Source organism: Astatotilapia calliptera, chromosome 7 (assembly GCF_964374335.1).
Source record: "Astatotilapia calliptera chromosome 7, fAstCal68.1, whole genome shotgun sequence".
NCBI lineage: Eukaryota > Metazoa > Chordata > Actinopteri > Cichliformes > Cichlidae > Astatotilapia > Astatotilapia calliptera.
Genome location: NC_137428.1, coordinates 63639081 through 63652822, shown reverse-complemented (window position 1 = coordinate 63652822; position 13742 = coordinate 63639081). Strand labels below are relative to the sequence as shown.

General features: G+C 37.6%; 1 protein-coding gene across 2 annotated transcripts in view; it reads right to left on the bottom strand.

Annotated features, from left to right (window-relative positions):
- The window catches only part of pdhx (pyruvate dehydrogenase complex component X), a 35169-nt gene that overhangs the window by 4061 nt on the left and 17366 nt on the right, over positions 1-13742 (bottom strand). For both annotated transcript variants that reach the window (XM_026176405.2, XM_080304864.1), the window contains 4 exons: positions 8218-8383; positions 7613-7760; positions 5763-5821; positions 3844-4002 (listed from right to left, as the gene is read on the bottom strand). In XM_026176405.2, coding sequence (XP_026032190.2) covers positions 3844-4002; positions 5763-5821; positions 7613-7760; positions 8218-8383 — 532 coding nt within the window. The remainder of the gene's footprint in view (positions 1-3843; positions 4003-5762; positions 5822-7612; positions 7761-8217; positions 8384-13742) is intronic.

Here is a 13742-nt window from a genome sequence, read left to right as displayed (position 1 = left end):
GAGTTTTGAGACCTTGTGTCACTTCGAGGCAAATTGTGAAAAAACCGTAACTCACACAATAATTATAGTGACACTGTCTTAAAGCCAGCAAAAATACCTACATTTTGATGTATAATTTGTGGGGGATGAGTGGAAATTGAGCAAGTAGCAAGAAGTTGTTCAGACATGAAGAGAAAATTCAGAACGGACGAGCACTCTGAGTTAATTGCATAGCAACCATAACAACGCATGTATTTTGTGAAAAATCACAAAGCTGCAACTGAAAACTTAAAGAGGCATTAAATGAAAACGGTAACAGATATGAAAAAGCTGAAACACACAGGAATAGCCCAATCATTTGAGAACGTTTTAAAGTTTGAATGGTGTTTCTATGTGAAAGTATGAGCATGTAGTTAAGTTTCAAAAACAAGAAAGTTTTAGCAGAATTTCTGAAGTTTTCCATTCATTTCAATGGGACAAATTAAAGGAAAAAAGTGTAATATTTTAAATAGTATAATAGCAATAAACACCAAAAGATATAGCCGGAAAGAGCAGAACAGTTTAGAGTTTGAACTGAGAAAATCGGCTGAAAACTGAGGGAGTAGTTAAGGTGCAAAAAACGTACGGAAGCGACAAGAATAAAGGATAAAGAATAAAGAGAAACAGGAACTCAATGCCCTTGAGGGCATCCACACAACTAATGAAAATAATATTAAAATCAATGTCTGACATTGAAAAAAACGAAAAGACAGAATAAAGAAACGCAAATGGAATTCAAAACTGAAATTGCACTTTTAAAATGTTCACCATGGTCCTCACAGAAATAAATTACTATCCTAATGTGCATGGGTAAATTAAAGAAACGGGAATGAAAAGCACCCAGAACTGCAGATGAGGCATCTGGTAATACATTAGTTCAGCTAGGTTATGCGAATCCTTGCTCTCTCACAGCATGAATGCTGTCTGAAAAGCTTGGAGAAAACCCAATATAACTGAGAAACAAAGCGTGAAAAAGGTATTGTTTCTAGTGCAAACACATGGCTCATTCAACCTTCTCAAAGAAGGATGGTGATATCAAGCAGTAAAACATTATAAAAGTACATGCTCCACATTATACCACAGACTGTGTTGAAATAATGAAGAGCTTATTGTTAAAATGTAGCACTGAACTTATCTTCTTCTAAGTTATTGGCTTATTTGAATAGAAATGTTCTTAAAAGGTTAATGGTGGGATATAACCATCACGGAAACTTGAGAGTGACTCACAAGACACAATAGAGTATGGTCGGTACAATTATGATAAGAGCCCTAAGTGCAAAAACAGTCATGTTCGTCTGCATCAAATCAACGGCCAGCAGTGCTCTATTCAGACATTGTGTTAATTTTAATTCGAGACCTATGAAAACCAGCAAATGCACATTTACCTCAAAGCAGCAGCACAAATAAATTGAATAGCTGTGGGTGGTAAAGAGCATTTTGAAGGCTTAGGTGGAGTGACATGTGTGCAGTGTTACTACTCATGCTTTAAAGCAGCTGTTGTGTATGCAAGTATGTTAGTACTGAAACATTCTGATCTGGCATCTGAACAACTGACAAATATTACATTATTTGAACTAAAATAATCAAAATAGGTTAAGACAATCACTATAAAAGTAATACATTGTCTTCTGGGAGTCACAACAAATCATTAGCAATATAATTAGAAAGAACAGAACACTTTGACCACTTTAATTTTAGTTCTCTAAAGAAAAAAAAAAAACAAACGAAAACAATTGTTTTTCAATATAATGAAAAAGGAAGGAACGCAAAAAGGAACAAAAGATAAAAAAGGAACTGTTAGTGATGCAAAAGTGTTTAACAAACATAGCAGCGCTTCTGGTCTGAGCTGGACCACCACGGCAGCCAGTGGAGACAAACTATATAATAATACATGTACATATTTCAAAGCAAGCAGCTATGTGTATTCAATAGGTTGATGAAAAATGTAAAATTGTATTGTGTACACAACTGTTTACACATATTCACCTCTGGTTTTGGTAGTCAAAGTCAAAGTGAAAGTCAACAGAAACAGAAGCACCCGATCTTGAGCAATCACATTTGTTGCAAAAACTGATCACATGGGTTTAGGCAGTTACAGTAATAGTATGTCTAAAACCTAATCACACACCCACTGCTAAATCCAACCACCTGCTGACTATCACTGGCATACACAGATATGCACCGTGAATCAAACGTACTTTCACCCCTCTCAAGTTTAAATTAGCACTCTTGCATGAACAAATGCTATTATACTAATACGGTTTCCACCACTGTCACTGCAACAGCTAAGGTTACATGTGTTGACACTGAGCTGTGATGTCGATAATGTGCAAGCAACACTGTGTCATTAGAGCCATAAGTGTTCTAAAAGTCAGCTCTACTTCTTGATTATGGAAAGAGTTTTGCATTTTCAGGTTTTATGACTGGTAGCTGATGAATCCAACATCAATGTGTACAAAGATAAGACAGTCATAAAAACAGGCTCTGAACTTTAGGGAATTTTACATGTCAAACATTATATTTTTTATTATCATCGTCTATTTCAAAGTCATTTATAATTCATCGATTTGTGATGCATGCGTCTTTGATAGAAGTGTGTGGCTCTTTTCATTAAGTATCTTTTTTGGTGCTTTACATTTTCAGAGCAACCTTGGAAACAAATTATTGTTCCCAGGTGTTTATGAGAAAGCAAAAAATGAAACAAAAAAAAGACCATTTTTACTTCATATACCATATCTGATCGATCTCTTCTCCAGATATCAAAAATCAAATTCCAAATCTACTGGCCTTTATATTAGATATAAAGTGCTTCTCCTTTTCAGTTGATTAACTTTGTACAACACTTGGGAGATATCAGGTTCATCTGGTTAGTTAGCTCTGCTATCTGCTGACTTGATGCTAACTTAACTACAAATACTGTTTTAGCCACCACCACTGAGCTGGTGCGTAGGTTGCCCAGAGTGCTAATTTGGACTTTTCCATGCAGTACTTTTTGCTTTGCATTTATTTATTTTTATCAAAGCAAGAAAAGAAGAAATATTCTGTTCAGGAAACATCATCTTTCAAGGGGTTTTCCAAGCTCCAGAGTACACAATGGTCAAAAACCATCTGCCCATGTTCCCAGATTTTGTTTCAGAACTAACCACCACATGGAGAAAACAACGTCTGCACGTGGCACTGCACTCTATGGATTTTGAGATTCTCCGTTTTCTCACTTCCCCCCTATGAGGAATAGAGGAGCTTGTCTTGTGTCTGGTGTGTGTGCTACGTACCTTCACTGACAGCACTCCGAATATGACCAGTTGTTTATTTGCTATGTTAATTCAGCTAGAGGTAAAGGACTGTCTAAACAGGGGTTGCCCCACTGAACCTCCACTGAACCTAGCACCAAAGGTTTGCCTTTGCCTCAGGGAGTGACAGCATAGTCCACCAGGGCAACCTCATGAGCCCTATTTAAGGAGGTTTCTGTGAATGATATTTGTATTGTAGCTAGTAAGTCATTACCACACTCTTGTTCAGATCTATTACTGGTGCTCTGACACTGGTTCAGTGGCTACTCTACAGGGCGTGTACATATACTCCATAATGTATTTGTTGTGATGAGTGAATCAACTCCAAGGAAACACAATGTTATTACTACAACTTCTGTTCCCTGAAGGAGTGGAAATGAGGATTGAATGATGCTACTCTGAATTAATTAAGTTCCAGCCAGAATCTGTTAGGGTCCAGTCAAGTCTAAATCTCACATTAACTCATAGCATGTCAGAACAATGATTACACATAGTTGTTTTTTGCCTTCAACTCTTTTATTTTCCAGTTCTTTACCTTAGCATTAGATGAGATCTCCTGGACTCCTTTGTTTGCAGCATCCTTGATGATTGGAGTAATGAGACCTTTGTCTGTCGCCACAGCAATAGAAATATGCACTGAATCAAGTGCACGGGCTCCATCACCAGACCACGTCACATTCACTTCTGGCATTTCCTAGGAAACAGGAGTCAAAGGTCACCTCATGTCCTCATGTTATCAGGGATAAATCAAGACAAAAAGAGATAAGCTCTCTTCAGTTGAGGTGTGTTAAGCTGCTTCCTTATTTCTACAGAGGTTGCTACGGATCCACATATTTGATTTGGCACAGATTTTACACTCACTTACACTCTCACTCTTGATGCAGCCCTCCTACTTTATCTGGGCTTGTGACTGGCACTAGAAGACCATTAGTTTGTGATCCCCTGAGGCTGAATTTGTATCTCCTCCTGCTCTAAACTGGGAATCTTTTGAGTGTTTTTAACAAATACTCATCAGAAGTGGAGCCCCTATAATAAAATATTAGTGGTAATGCAAATGAGCTTGACATTTGAGAGGTACACAAATACATTAGACCAACAGTAAAACACAGTGAATGTGACAGTGCCTGTGTTGCTTTGGTAGCTTTTGCAATCAGAATTAAGATATGAATTCACTATTGTGCCAAACACATTTTGCTTTTTCAAGATTTCCCCTTGTGGGACTAATAAAGGTATCTTATCTTATTAGCTCTATAATCTAAGGAGCTTGGAAAGAAAATCGTCTAGACTTCTTTAAGTTGCTTGAAAATGTTTCACCTTTCATCCGAGAAGCTTCTTCAGTTCTAAGATCAAACGGGTGAGAGTCCCAGATTTAAGCCCAATGGGAGTGTCACCCCAAGAGGGACAATGGACCCCCTAATGATCCTCTACCCAATTACACGAGCCTAAGTGTGAAAACGGGTGTAGGTCACTATCAGCCAATGTTTTGGGTGAGCTCATTGTGAAACCTGGCCCCACCCTATCATATGATTTCCTGAGGTCAAATGGCCCAGGATGTGAGTGGGCGTTAAGGCATCTGGGAAGGGATCCGGTGTTGAGATCCCTGACACTGTTCTTAGAACTGAAGAAGCTTCTCGGATGAGAGGTGAAACATCTTCAAGCAACTTAAAGAAGTCCAGACGCTTTTCTTTCCAAGCTCCTTAGACTACAATGACCTGGATGACTGAGAACCTGCACAGACATTAGCTCTATAAATTCTCTGTAGGTTCCTTTCGTTGAGGGTTCATCTTTTTATTTCTTCATTTCTATTCGTGTTATTAAAGTTATTACATATTATGTGGCATAGAATATGACAACATCTAAGGCACGACAGGAAGTCATAATAAAAGGATAGAGTGCAAACAGAAGTGCATTTATCACCAATTGGTGCACCTGTAAGAAAAAAAAACAATCATCTGGAACACAAAAATTCAAAACTGGGTACATAAATCAACATTCTTCTTGTGGGGGGAGTGTGTGTGTGACAGAGAGAGAAAGGGAGAGAGAGTGTCGAGTGGAAGTGTGTAGATGTGTGTGTCTTTGCCATGAAATGTACTTGAAAATGAGGATGGGAAGTGGCAATAATGTGACACAATATTTTATATTAGTATAATAAAATAGTATTTTAGAGTGTAAAATAAGTAAGTCATTATATTCTTATGAAATGTTGCTGGAATAACTACATTACCAGGAGGGCCACATCGTCCACAACGTCCTATGCCTTGCACATATTCTTTAAATCTAACAACACATCTTAGACACATGTGTCCAAATGGTTTATTGAGCACTGGAAGAGATCAAAGTTATGGATAACACTGCAATGTTCTAAAAAATACAGGGTTAGAGATGAACAGATGACCCATCTTTAGCAATTACACACACTGAAGGAACAAATGACAACAAATGAGGAGTACTTACTCTGAGTGTAACAGCTGCTGCCTTGATGATGAAGTCATTAACAGACACTTTAATCTGTTCTGAAAGGACAAAGGAGGATTTATGAGAATAACCTAATCTCTGCTTATTATTATCAGATCTAAGCCAAGCGGAAAGCTGGATAAGCTAAAAACCTATGGTTCCAAATGCCAAGGCACAGTGAAAGTCGAGTATCTTGTACAAGACCTGCAATGTTTCAGTTATCAAAAAACATTCAGTTAAAGAGGGGAAATTCTAAATGAATTAATTTCCATGTAAACAAACTGCAAGTGCATGACATTACACATGCTATTGCATAGGGAAAAATGCAATATATTGTTGTTGTTCACTCCAGCTGATCAGAAGAGGCCCTCTATGCCAAACTCACTGATGCGAATTTGCTTCATTCCCTGCTTGATGTGTAACACACATTGGGGCAGTCAGGCTTGGCATCAGAGCCAACTTTTACTAGTGGCCAATAATGCAGTACCAGACAGTTCTGAATGCTGTGAGCAGTATGATTAATGAGCTAACCGTGAAATCGCACTGGTCGAGAACAATGAGAGTCCACAAAAACAACCGGTGAGAGAATCCCTCCGTACACACACAACCTTGCTAATAGGTCTGGAATGGCCATCCCATTTCCTCTATCACAGAGACAGGACCCAAAGAGATTTACTGTTTGTTTGACTGTGCTGAAAAGTTGAGCTAAATAAGGCCAATTACGTGACACAGCATTAAACTAAGTGTTTTAAAATTGGAATCTGACATAGTACTCTTACTTAATCAACATGAAAAAATGTCCTGAAGTAGTCACAGGATCCATTTAGAAAATCAAGCCATTAAGGATAGATATTTTTCTTTTTATGTGCAAAAGTGAATGGTTTGTAGTGGAAACTGTCCTTCAAATTACACACCCAAAATTCTGTTTCACAAGCAGTAGCTGTTTGCTCAATAACCGTTGTTAGGGAAGGTTGTGAAGCTGAGGAAGTAATGACCACACTGCTAGTTTCAACCAATGCTTCATTTGATATTAGAATTGCATCAGACTTACAGTATTCAATGTGTATAGTGTGTATTTTTTTTAAAAAAATTATAAGATTGTAACAATCTATCTTCCCTGTGGTATTCACTGCCCCTACATTTACTGTTAAACCCACATTTATTCCTTGGCTTTCAGTTCTGACTACCTTTATTTTGTCATTTCTTACTCAAGTTTTCTCATTTTATACTTCAGTTCTTAAATGTCACTTGATTATTTGAAATGCACAACACTTTGGTCAACGGCTATTGGTTTAAATGTGCTATATAAATAAATTTGACTTGTATTTAGAGGCCTTTAATAGCATTTTTTTTAAATTCAGTAATACTGTCATTTATCACATGGTACACAACAACAGATTAAACATGTTTAAGTATTAATACTATGCTGTAGAAAATTAAGAAATGGCTTTGGTAGACATGGCTCTTTCCTAGATCTCATCAGTAGAAGTCAGCCCTGTGAATCCAACTTCAGCCATTCACAAATCCCCTCTTAAGAATCCATACAGCATGTGCACACTCATCATGCTGAGTAAGTAAAATGTGGCAAGTACAATAATTTACCTGTCCATAAAACAAAAGTCACCACCCCTGTGGAACACAGATGTGTGTATTGATTTGAAACACAGGAACGGACATGAACTACGAGCTGAATGCTTGAATGAAGCGTCACATTAATCTTCTGAAATCCACAACTTCACAGATAAGCTGTCTTACAAATGTACCTGTCAGTATGCATTAAGGGAGATACCACTTGCAGGACAACAACAGTGTTAATAAAAAGACAAGTTTTTTCATTTCATTGTTTTTACCTTTGGCCAGATCTTTGCGGAGTTGCATGACAGCAGCCATGTCACAGTCGATGGATGCATATGAATGGGGGATGGTGGTCTTTGACTGGGTAAGCCTTTGAGCAATCACACGACGGACATTTGAAGCTGGAACCTCAGTGAAAGTTCCCTGGAGATATGAAGGAGGAAGAAGGGGAGGTAAATAATTCAGTGAAGGATAAAAAAAAAAAGACATTTTGAGAGAGCCAACACTGATATGGTGGACACATCTTCACTGCTGTGTCTGCTAATGACTCCAAAAACCCATGAAATGAATAAATGTTGACGGCAGCCTTGATAGTTAATGGCTGGTTAAAAAGAATCCTCAATCTTTGAGATGAACAGGCAATACCTTACGGGATACCACTAACTATACCAAATGAAACTGATAAATATCTACAGCAGCAATGTAAAAGTTAACCATGCAGAAATAGTGATTGAGATGAGACAATCCCATTACATCCTCTTAGCCAAAAGCGACAAATCCACAAATGACTGAATGATATCTGGCAGTTTCTTAGTACGACCCGAAATAGAAACTGCGCCATGTAAGAGTATTTTTGAGAGGATGTGTGAGGAGTGATCACCGGTGCTCCTGGTTTTCCCGGTACAGACAATGGAGGTATGTTTGGTCTGCTTCCTGGAGGTAGAGGACTGGCTGCTGGAGCAGAGATGGGACTTGGAGGAGTTGAGGCTACCACAGATGGCACTGCTTTGGGAGCAGGAGATGCTTTCAGAAGATTCAGTGCATCCCTGTTAAGAAAAAAAAGGGACCATTTTAACATTAAATGTGAGAAAGACACTTTTAGAAGAAAAAAAACCAAAAAAACAAACTACATCCACGAACCTCCACTGAAGCTGGAAGCACCATATTCAACACCTTTTTGTCCAACAAATACACTATCCTGCCTCTGAACATGACCAAACCATCTCAGCCTTATCTCTTTCTTCTTTCTAAGTATGAAGCCATACTACTGCTCACTGATCATTGCCGCTCCTCTTAGCCTAGCTTCAACAGCAATCCTAGTGATTTTCCATTCACTGAGGCCACCTGGAAGAGTGTCAAAACTGTTTTGGATGCAGGGAAAACCAGACACCTCAAACTAGGCACAATAAACACATTGGACTGGGTCAGAAGTTTGTCAAATACTACTCAAGATAAAACTTTATATAAAATTATCAATATTTATGATTGCACCACATGACAATCCAAATAGACAATGAAAACATGCTTCGTTTGAAGAAAAAAAAAAAAAACATGATTATTTTTCAGCTTTAGTTGACTCAGTCTTTGTTGAACTGCACCTGATTTTCAGTTCCAGCCTGTTAAAGAGATAACAGACATCATTTATTACTTCTAATAACCATTTTCTTTTTCATTTATCAAATGACCTAATTTTTTTATGTAAAAAACAAATCAAAATATTTTCTTCTTCATGAAAAAGTGCTCCAATGCCATTATCTCTGCCTTGACTGTTATTAACACAATTTCATCTGTGTGAAACAACACTTACATAACTAAAGTTAGTATAAAAATGCATTATTCATCCACATCGTTCTATTTGCCCTACAAGTAACAGTCATCTGGTTTTTGTTTGTGTCAGATTTCTGGAAAGGTAACATTCAGTTTCTTCTGGAGAAAAGGAGTCATGAGAATCGTCCGTTAGTCAAACACCACCATCAGCACGGGTAGGATCCGGTGCCAACTGCAGGAAAGCTTATTCAAAACCTTTGGTCTAAGTGGACTTCCCTCTAGCATAGTGAGTCATGGACAGCCTGACTTTAACCAGAAAAAAAAAAACAAAAAACAAAACAAAACACTACATCCATGAACCTCCTCTGGAGTTGGAAGAACCGTTTTCAACACCTTTTGTCCAACATATACACTATCCTGCCTCTGAACATGACCAAACCATCTCAGCCTTATCTCTTTCTTCTTTAAAGGAAGTATGAAGCCATACTGCTGCTCACTGATCATCACCTCTCCTCTTAGCCTAGCTTCAACAACTCTTTCCCATAAACTCACAGTATGGCTCATCAACTTAAAATAAATAAATAAATAAAAATATGCTTGAGTAAATATAAGTTAAAAAAAAAAAAGGAAATAAAGTTAAAAGTAAGAGTCATCTGGTTATTGTTTTTGTGAGCTTTTTGGAAAGGTAACATTCAGTTTCTTCTGGAGAAAAGGAGTCATGAGAATCATCCGTTAGTCACAAACACCATCAGCACGGGTAGGATCCGGTGCCAACTGCAGGAAAGCTTATTCAAAACCTTTGGTCTAAGTGGACTTCCCTCTAGCATAGTGAGTCATGAACAGCCAGACTTTAACCATGAAAAAAACACTATCAAATGCTGTATACTAATTATTTTGATGTAACACTGCATTCACATTAAAGAACTGTTTGTATACAACTTGCAAGTCATCCTGCACCAACTTGATACAACATAATAACACAGTCCCTTCATTAAGGCTCATAGTTCACCCTTTAAAGTTAAGGATTACAATCACGCTATCTCGAGGAGTCATTTGAACAAGCAGATGTAAAATGTGGATGTGGAATTGTCACTATGGTAACCCAGGAAATGAAAATTTCCAACATGTGGCTAATGTGCTAAAGCAAGCAAAAGCTAAAGCAATTTATTCAAATAGCATTTCCTTAGACAAGAGTGCCTGGTTTACAAAAGTTAACAAACAGCACGAGAAACTAGAATTAATAAAAACGTAATTCTGAAAAGGACAAACAATAAAATCCATGTAATAACTGAAGGCATTTAAAGGCAGGATGAAAAAAATGTAAATATAGCTTTAAATCAAGTTGCTGTTTTGGGCCTTTTAGTCAAAATTGAATGGTTCCACATTAGTCTCCAGGCCATAGGTCCTGCCACATGCCTTCAGCAGCCCTCCAATTTACAGGCCTTGCAGCTCTGTTTCAAACTGAAAAAAAAAAGTCTCAATACGTTTGTTCTGCAAGGCTTTTGTGGGCAATATCAGACAATCAAGACAGCCGATTAAATTGGACAACTTGTGAAACTTGAGGTAATAATATTACCTTAAACACAGAATCTTTACTCTATAATTACATCAATCACTGAGCATGATATGGACATTTTTCTCTAACAGCCTACAGTTTCATAAAGGTTGTAGAGAAAGTGATTGAAGATATTAAAGACTGCTATGCTAAGAACTAAAATGGGAAGAGAAAGGCAATAAAAGAGAGGAGGTACTAAGAAAACCGCTCTGGATAATTTTGATCCTACTAGTAAGAGCTGGAAGGAGCAGGTATCAGGTGTACTTGTTTCTAGCTCTTTAGTTCTAGTTCATCGGATATGTAAGGGGTCTTTTGTCTGGACCAGCTGCCTCTCACCCCTAGCATAGCGCTAGGAATAGCCAAAGCACCACAGCTGCCAATTTGTTCCGTCTGGCACATTCACTCCTCCCTTTCTCTTACCTATAAAAGTATGTGTTTGTGGAGGGAAAGGGGCAGTTTGCAAGTCCCTCAGCTAACCACAAAGGACGACAGAGAGTGTTTATTGATTACAGAGGGCTATCAATTTCAATACCACAAAGTATTATGAAAGTCCCATATAAGAATCAATAAAGCCTTTATGTTCTTGAATAAATTCAAGTCAAGTCAACAGCAACCTGGAGGGGCCACTAAAAGATGACACCGCAGATACCTCTTTTTTTTTTTTTTTTTTTTTAAATGTGGCTTTCTGCCATGCCTTTTTCAGACCAACCATTTATATCATTACTGACAGCCAAGGAAAAGGAGCTGTGGAAAGACTAGGAGAAGGTGACCAGAATATTAAAAAGGCACAGAAGCAGCACTCACATGCACGCATGAAAAGACAAGTCTGAACACACTGCAGGGATCATGAATTTAAAATAAACAAACAAAAAGAAATCAATGCTTTTAAATTCAGAGGGAATCAAAATGATGTATTACAAAAAATAAGTGTAGTGTAGTCTGACTAGCGTTTTCTTAATGCTTTCAGCTTTAAAAAATAACATCAGTGCAGAAGCACACATTAAACAGCACATTTCCACTACAAAACTCAGAAATAAAACAACAATATTATTAACAATATTATTGTTTAGAATATTGTTTACAATTCAGGGTGTAACAAAAAGGGTGTAGATTTACATCTAGGTGTTAACAAGATCAAAAAGGGGTTAAATTTAAAAGTATAGGCCTCCCAAACTAAAGATACTTCAAATGCACAGCAATGTGAAAGCTTCAGAATTACTGTCTATCCTTTTCACTAATACAATCAAAATGAACATAAATGATATCTCCCCTGGATTATCACAGGGTTAATATATTCCTGTTGTGAAAATATAGCAAACACAGCTGGTGCTGGTTTTTAATTAGCTGTCACAGCATTGGACGAGTCAATCGTTGTTAATGACAATGGTGATAAAAATGGTGAAAAAGAGCAAAAAATGCATTTGCCTTTACACGTTCTGTTTTAAAGCTCTGCTTTTGATTATTGACCAGTACTTACACAGTACTTTTCTAATCTATTTCAGCACTCAAAGTGCTTTCTTACTATAAGCCTCAATTACCTGTTCACACACAATCACGTTTTTCTAAAAGGTGCGTTTTAAGCTAACATTCACACACTCACGCTTTAATGGATACATCACGGGAAACTCGTGCAGAATATATTGCCAACACACCGACTTTCTGACAGTTACACAACGTGCTCTACGTTCTACGCCACAACTGGCTAGCACTGAAATTGAATGCGAATTTGTGTCTGTTTTTACTCAAGAAAGTACAAAGCTTATGTCAAAGCGATATGAAAACATTTGGTTTTAGTCTCCCTAAATATTTATTCATTTCCTAAATATATACCAAATACTTGGAATATGCCTTTCTGTGATACTGCTCCAACCAAAAAAAGTCACTGATGGGAAGTAAAGGGCTAAAAACATAAGCAAAGAAACCACTTGTTAAACATTTCCTCTAGCTGGTAAATCCCACGACAATGAGTAGGGAAATTGTAAGTCTGGTAAGTCAAACTGGCCGGGCCTCCCAAGCTTTTACTGATATTATCACTAAGTAAACAACATAGTATGCCTCTGTACCAATATTTTGTATCACCCCTGGCAGTGACAGCCTTGCCTGCAGAGTTTTAGTAGATACCAGCTAGGTAATGCCTTAGAAATAAAGCTTTGTATTTGTAGCTTTTTGCTTGTTTGCTTTGATTTTCTGGTTGCTCTTTGAAGAGCACATTGTTCAATAACAGGGGGATGGTTAGCCTTTTAATTTTTAATTAAAAGAGTCCCTCTTCCTTTGATATGTTTTCAGCCTCAGCCTTTCCTTTCTGAGGATCAGCTTAAGTTTCATCAAGTGAATATTCCGCTAAAGCATTCAAGCAAATCTGGAGCCCAGCTGAAGGTTTAAAGAGGAGGTCTCTGAGCAACCACATGAAATACAATTAAAACTGCATCACTAATCGAACAATTTAAAACCTTGAAATGTTGACACACAAAACACCCAGCATGTTTATGCTTATAACCTAGAAAATTAATGTAGATTTGTATTAAAAATACATATCTAAATGTACCTAGTGTAGAACAGCATATCGTACTTGCTTGTTTGTTGTTAAGAAACATTTACATATGATTTTTAGTTTGCGATCAAGATGTACATCTACAGAACGGGATTGCTAAAACAAAACAAGTGCCTAACAGGTTTTCTAGGCTTTCTTGCAGCCTTAAACTCACTTGTTAATAAAATTGGTGACATGTTGAAAACATTTAACGTAAATCACAGTGGTGAAATTATGAGAAGGTTTATCTTATGAGAAAAGAAAAACCCACCCTAGTTCTAGGAGTAATCATTCTTTACAGCATTTAGTTTAAAAGACTTCGTGCATACTTCCCTTACTGTCTAACACATACACACCCTTGAAAGCATATGGTCTGTATTTCTATGGTCACCAGTGTGTCCCAGAGACTGGGTTGCTATGGCAACAGAAGTTTCTTAATGAGATCCCTCAGCAGGGTGTTAGTTGGGTAACGAGAGCATTCAATCAAGTCCCCACTGACAGCAGGTAGCCATTAGATCCTTGTCTGTTTGCCACTTTCTGTTGCATGAAGATT